The 6,574-nt window shown below is 30.0% G+C and overlaps 1 protein-coding gene across 1 annotated transcript; it reads left to right on the forward strand.

The window, feature by feature from the left end:
- Window positions 1-2,407: 2,407 nt before the first annotated feature.
- Window positions 2,408-4,372, forward strand: LOC110933642 (protein FAR1-RELATED SEQUENCE 5-like). Its single transcript, XM_022176854.1, has 5 exons — window positions 2,408-2,491; window positions 2,707-3,228; window positions 3,444-4,028; window positions 4,143-4,202; window positions 4,310-4,372. The coding sequence occupies exons 1-5, from the start codon at window positions 2,408-2,410 to the stop codon at window positions 4,370-4,372; spliced, it is 1,314 nt and encodes a 437-aa protein (XP_022032546.1).
- Window positions 4,373-6,574: the final 2,202 nt, after the last annotated feature.

Below are 6,574 nucleotides of genomic sequence, written 5' to 3' on the forward strand. Positions count from 1 at the left end.
ATGAACTGAACCAAAACAAAGACTATGATTGTAATTCTTCAAGAAATCAAGAGAGATATATGTGATCGATGGTAATAAATAGCCCAGAAAAACACCGAACGTTCATATGGAAATAATTTAGAGAGCATAGGTAGGGCAAGCAAAGACCAAAAGCAGAAGCCCACTACAAAACAACCCATCAGCAAGAATCAAGAAGGAGCCCAAATACCTAAAACAATATGGAAACTAATAAAAGGATAAGTGTAATTTGAAAAAAAAGTTTGATATAGGAATTATTATTTTAACAAGGGTTTTGCACGCATGCAGCTGATAAGTGTAACTTGAAAAAAAAGTTTGATAAGTGTAATTTGAATATATTTATTATTCTTGTGGTTATCAACACATAAAATAGATTAGGCTTGTTCCATAAGTTTTCATATCTTATATAGGGTAAAGATCAAATAGGAAGTTTATTTTGGCTAGGAAGTATAGGAAGCATCTTAGCCGTTCATCATCTTTTTTTAAATTTTTGGACGCGTGGGCTTTTTCGTCTTTTTACATTATCATATCTTCGTTCTAATTCGATTATAAATTCTGTTACCTCTTTTCTTAGTTCATCACTCTCATAACAGAATTGAAGATTCTATAACCCTAAATCGCCATCGATTGCAAATTCACCTCTTTTCAAACATTAATCTTGTTTCGTTCGTCAATTCGATAACTTCAATGTCTTCGTCAGACTTTGCTGGTATGTTTAGCTTCAATTTTGAGTAATTTTTTTGTTATTTTGTCCAAATTTCATTGTTTTACGTTTTATAATTCGTGTTTCTGTAATTAATCTTTGATTTTTCATAAGTTTAATTGTTATTGTTGTATAATTTAACATAATTTGTTTGTTTTGTTTCTTCATCATTTATTGCGTTTTAGTGAAGGGTTGCGTTTTATGATATTAATTAAATTATATGCATACAAACTTTTAGTTTAAGATTTATGTAATATAAAGCTATAACTGTTATTGTTGTACAATTTTTGTTTGTTCATCATTTGATGCGTTTTACTGAATGTATTGCGTTTTATGCTTTTATCCATAATAGTTCATATACAAACCTTAAAGGTCTGTATTTCTAAATTATTATTAACATATTTTGAGATTTAACACTAAACACATTATTATATAGGTTGTATTACGTTTTATGATTTTTTGTTAAGTGTTTCAGATCACATGATGCGTTTTACTGAACGTATTGCTTTTTATGCTTTTATAAACTTTAAAGGTTTGTATTTTTAAATTTTTATTAACATATTTTTAGGTTTATCACTAAAAACATTATTCTGTAAGAGGTATTGCGTTTTATAGTTTTTTTAATTGTTTCAGATGACATTTCCAAGTGGGAGGAACGTGTATGCATAAACAGTGGAAGAAAGTTTTTAAAACCTAAAGTCAGTGGATCCATTACACCTGCTGTTGGAATGTTTTTTAAGTCATTTGATGAGGCTTTTGCGTTTTATCATAGATATGCACTTGCTGCAGGTTTTTCTACAAGAAAAAATACCTCTTGGAAAAATGTTGGTGGTTTGGTGAAAATAAGATATATTGTCTGTTCAAAAGAAGGATTTCATGTTAGCAAAGAAATAGATTCTGGTTCAGTTGAGAATAGTAAAAAGATTGTTAGACGTAATAGAGGTTCAAAAAGAGTTGGATGCAATGCTCATGTGAAACTAATATTAGAGAACAATAATATGTTTAAAATCTACTTTTGAAGAAGAACATAATCATATCTTTGTTGAAGATGAAGATATTCATTTCTTGCCGGCTGCCAGAAGTATCGATTATGTGAAAGAAAGTTTTATATCTGGATTGTTAAAGCATTCAATATTATGAAAACATTGTATGGTGGTTTTGGTGAAGTTGGTGCTAGTAAAGTTGATTGTAAGAATTATAGAAGGGATTTGAATCTTTACATCGGAGAGTATGATGCAGAAATGGTAGTTAGGCATCTTATTAGGAAGAAAGAATGTTGTCCTGGTTTCACATGTGATTATGTTATTGGTGAAGATAGAAGATTGAAAGGGCTTTTCTGGGCTGATGAGCAATCAAAAAAAAATTATACAGTGTTTGGTGACATATTTGGTTTTGATGCTACTTATAAATCAAACAAGTAAGTTTTTTTTCATTTATTGCGTTATATATTCTATTGCGTTATATATCATGTTCTAATTTTCTAATGCTTTTTTAATTTGTTTTTTATGCAGGTATGATTTGGTTTTTGTACCATTTACTGGTATTGATAATCATTTTAGGAATGTCACATTTGGTGGTGCATTACTTGGTTCGGAGACTGCAGATTCTTATAGATGGCTTTTAAGGTGTTTTGTTAATGCTTTTGGAAGTGAGCCTAAAGTTGTTGTTACTGATCAAGATGCTGCAATGAAGAGAACTATTAAGGATGTACTTTCAAGAAGTAGGCATAGGTTATGTATATGGCATATATGGGAGAAATTGAAGACAAAGGTATTAACTGCGTTTTATGATATAACAAACTGCAATTTTATATTGTTTTATTATTGCGTTTTATGTATTATACAATAAGATCCCCTAACATTTTTATCAATAGAATTACAAATCAATTGCGTTTTACCATCAATGCATTATGTTTATCATTTTCAATATACTGGGTTTTAAATTATTGCGTTTTATGTTTAATAATTTTATAACTTTTTATTCAGGTTGGTTCTGTTTTGTCAGCAAACACTGATTTTAATACAAGAATGACTCATGTTGTTTGGAATGATACTATTATTCCAGAAGATTTTGAAACTGAGTGGCATTCAATAATGTCTACTTTTGGATTGGAAAATCATGAGTGGTTAAAAGATATGTACGATCTTCGATTTGATTGGATTCCTGCTTATTACCATGGAGAGGATTTGGCTGGACTTATGCATACTACGTCAAGATGTGAAAGCGAGAATTACTTCTTTGGTCAGATTTGCAATCCAAGATGTACACTTGTTGAATTTTTCACTCATTTTGAGACTGCAATGGATATTCAAAGGCATGAGCATAGGAGGAATGATCATGATACAAGGTATATTGAGTGTAAACCCTGGAGTGACTTTGTATTGGAGAAACAAGCATCAGAAATATATACCAAAACAATTTTTAAGGATATTCAGATTGAAATTGATGCTGCCATTACAAAGTGTATGTCAAAGTCTCTTGATACTGTGGGTGATGTTCAATATTTTGTAAATAAAGGATTTCAGACAGCCATGCACATCTTTTTTCAAGGTATTTTTTAAATTTATATTGTTTTAAATATCTATTGCGTTTTATTTTTCCATCTTTTTTTTGCGTTTTATCATTATATGATCAAATAGTTATATCTGTATTATATTTATTATTCATTGCATTTTATATTACATTTCACTAATTTTATATAGCTTTTTAATCTTATTTACAGGTGCAATACAGCAAACAAGAAGATGGTTTAAGTATAAGTTGTTCTTGCAAACGGTTTGAACAATTTGGTATATTGTGCCGCCATATATTTTACGTATTACGGTATGATGATATAACTGAGTTTCCTAGAAGATATGTTCATAGAAGATGGATGAGAGATGTTGTTTCAGTTGGATCAAATCATTCCAATATCCGGTTTGATGAAATTGGTAGGAATAGTGAAATTGATAAAGTTTATAGAGAAATCGTTGTTGCAAATGAGTATGTGGTTAATATGCTGGTTGGCGATTTAGATGAACTGTGTCGTTACAGGGATCATATTAAAAGTTATATTGATAATGCGGATGTGGTTATGGTTGCTACGCCGCCTCCTAGTCGCAAAGAAAGATTTGCTGATATTGGAGGGAACTTAGAAAAATCAGATTCTATGATTCGTGTCCCGATCAAAATAAGGACCAAAGGATGCGGTGTACAAAAAAGGATCAAGTCTAATCGTGAGATTGCAATTCAGAAATCATCAAAGATCCAGAAATCGTGCCGTGTATGTGGTGGAAAAGGACATAACAGTCGCACATGTAAAGATAAGGTTTCTTCTAATGCTATAGGTTCTAGCAATGCAATGTAATTATGTATACAAATTCTGTCAAAATCAGATATCAATAAATAAAAAAAAATTGTCATTGCGTTTTATGATGTATAGGTTTCATCTCTTTTTGTTACTGCGTTTTGTGATATCCTTCATAAATATCAGTTTGTTTTGGTTAATTGCATTTTATGATAACAACAATATATTGTTATTGCGTTTTATACATAGAACAATATACTTTAAATGGTATTTTTTGATTATTGCGTTTTATTGTAACACAGATCATAGATCATATTAAACAAGAAATGCAAGTGGATATCATAAACATTGCGTTTTATACATAGAACAATATACTTTAAATTGTATTTTTTGATTATTGCTTTTTATTGTAACATAGATCATAGAACAAATTAAACAAGAAATGATGAGAACCCTAAGCTTCCATCAGGGATTTCCAAATCACTTATCAGCTTTTTTTGGTTAATTGCGTTTTATGATAACAGTATATTGTTATTCCGTTTTATACATAGAACAATATACTTTAAATGGTATTTTATGATTATTGCGTTTTATTATCACACAGATCATACATAAAATTAAACAAGAAATGCAACTGGATATAATAAACATTGCGTTATATAGATGATGATAGTTTTTAAACAAAGATGATGTTTTCAAACCACAAAATTAAATAAAAATTACTAGCATGATCAGCTTCATGGATCAAAGTTTGTTTCTTCATCGGATGAGAACCCTAAGCTTCCATCAGGGATTTCCTCATCACTTTCAGATTCAACCCAAAGTTCAACCTGTGAGACTACTGTGTTTTGAAGCTTCTCTGTAAATTTGCTAGCATAGTTGTTGATGATTGGTATTTCAGATAACTGCTTCAAAAAATTTAGATCCTCACTAGTAGATATGTCCTTTGGGTCATACATCTCCACATCACCATCATCCCAAGTCACTGAAACTTTGAAAGTTTCCTCAATGAACTCCCAAGATGTAACCTGGGTATCTTCAGTTGCAGTTTGATTCGGATTACCATATCTTTTGTGTAGAATTCTGAATAGTGCGGGTGTTTGATCTGTGTAACAAGAAGGTGGTATACCTATTTCGTTCATCCTTTTCAAAACATTTTCATTGCAGTTTTGAAGAACAGAAGCAACGAAATGGTATTTTATTTTTTTCCATCAAGGAATTGAAGAACGAAATTGCCTCTTTTAACCCACCAAACTGATAGTTGTTGATTAGCCATTTTGGGGTTTGTGTGTGTTGGGTATTTGGTGTATTTTTGGTGTATGATGAGAGCAATGTGAAAATAGTTTAGGGTTTCTGTTCTTATATAATCGATTGGTAGAGGAATTTGAATCAACTGTTTTAATAATAAAAATGATTATTTTTTAATTTTTTCTTTGAATTGATTGTTCAATCATACAGTATTTTATATCAGGAATCCAAAAGGCTTTTTAAGGCTTTTGGTCTAATCAACTGTATCAATTTCACTCATACAGTATTCATATATTGTATATTATTATATTTTTTTATAACATTTCGTTTTAGAAGATTATAATATATCATTTTTATGATTGTCCTTATTGTAGTTATGCTTTTAATTTGTTTTTTGTGTTAGAAAAATTGTAAAAAAAAATTCATTGTGTTATAAATTATATTGCGTTATATGTTTGGAAATGAATAATTAGAAAAAAAAACATTGCGTTTTATAATAAGTAGCATTTCAAAACATATTAATAATTTAAATAGGCAATGTTGAGTTATAGCATACTACTAAAATGTTGCGTTTTATAAATTGTATATATATATTTTATAATTTTTTTTCAAAATAATGTTTAAATAATTTTAAAGGATACATATTGCGTTTTAAAATAACAAACAAATAAGTGCATTTTAAATATATCATCAAAATATTGCGTTATATGAAAAAACATTGCGTTTTATAATAAGTAGCATTTCAAAATCAAAGTAAACCAGCAAGAGCAAGCCTGTCTTTAATCCTATCTAAACTAGTGTCATAAGATTGTTTTTTAAGTTTCGCACTGAGGTCTCGAAACTTCTTTGAGTCCTCAATAACATAATCTCTTTGTTCGTTGATTTCGTGCAATAATATCTTCGCGATGAACTTTCTTCTTAAATCTTCAAGTTGTGCGGTCTGCTTGTTGACTGGTTTTTTGTTTTTACCCTTCTTGATAATTGCAGGTTCTTCATATTCCACGTTAAACCCACAATCCCATTTTTCGACCGGTTCTCCATGATAACATTCCATATGACGCATAGTGAATATACCACAGTCAATGCCATTATATTGTGTCCTCCATTTCATCTGCATTCTAACAGGGGTTATTCCCTTTATATCATCTGCTTTTTCATGTCCAACAGATTTAAGGTAAGCTGCCAAAGCATTCCTCTACAGAAAAAAAAAACAAAACAAAAAGATTAGGTGGTTTATATTTGTGTTTTAAAAGCATAAGTAAGAATACTTACAGTATTTTCAGGCACATTCCCATATTTAGCTTCATTTGTTTCTTCTT

Source organism: Helianthus annuus, chromosome 4 (genome assembly GCF_002127325.2).
Source record: "Helianthus annuus cultivar XRQ/B chromosome 4, HanXRQr2.0-SUNRISE, whole genome shotgun sequence".
Classification (NCBI taxonomy): domain Eukaryota; kingdom Viridiplantae; phylum Streptophyta; class Magnoliopsida; order Asterales; family Asteraceae; genus Helianthus; species Helianthus annuus.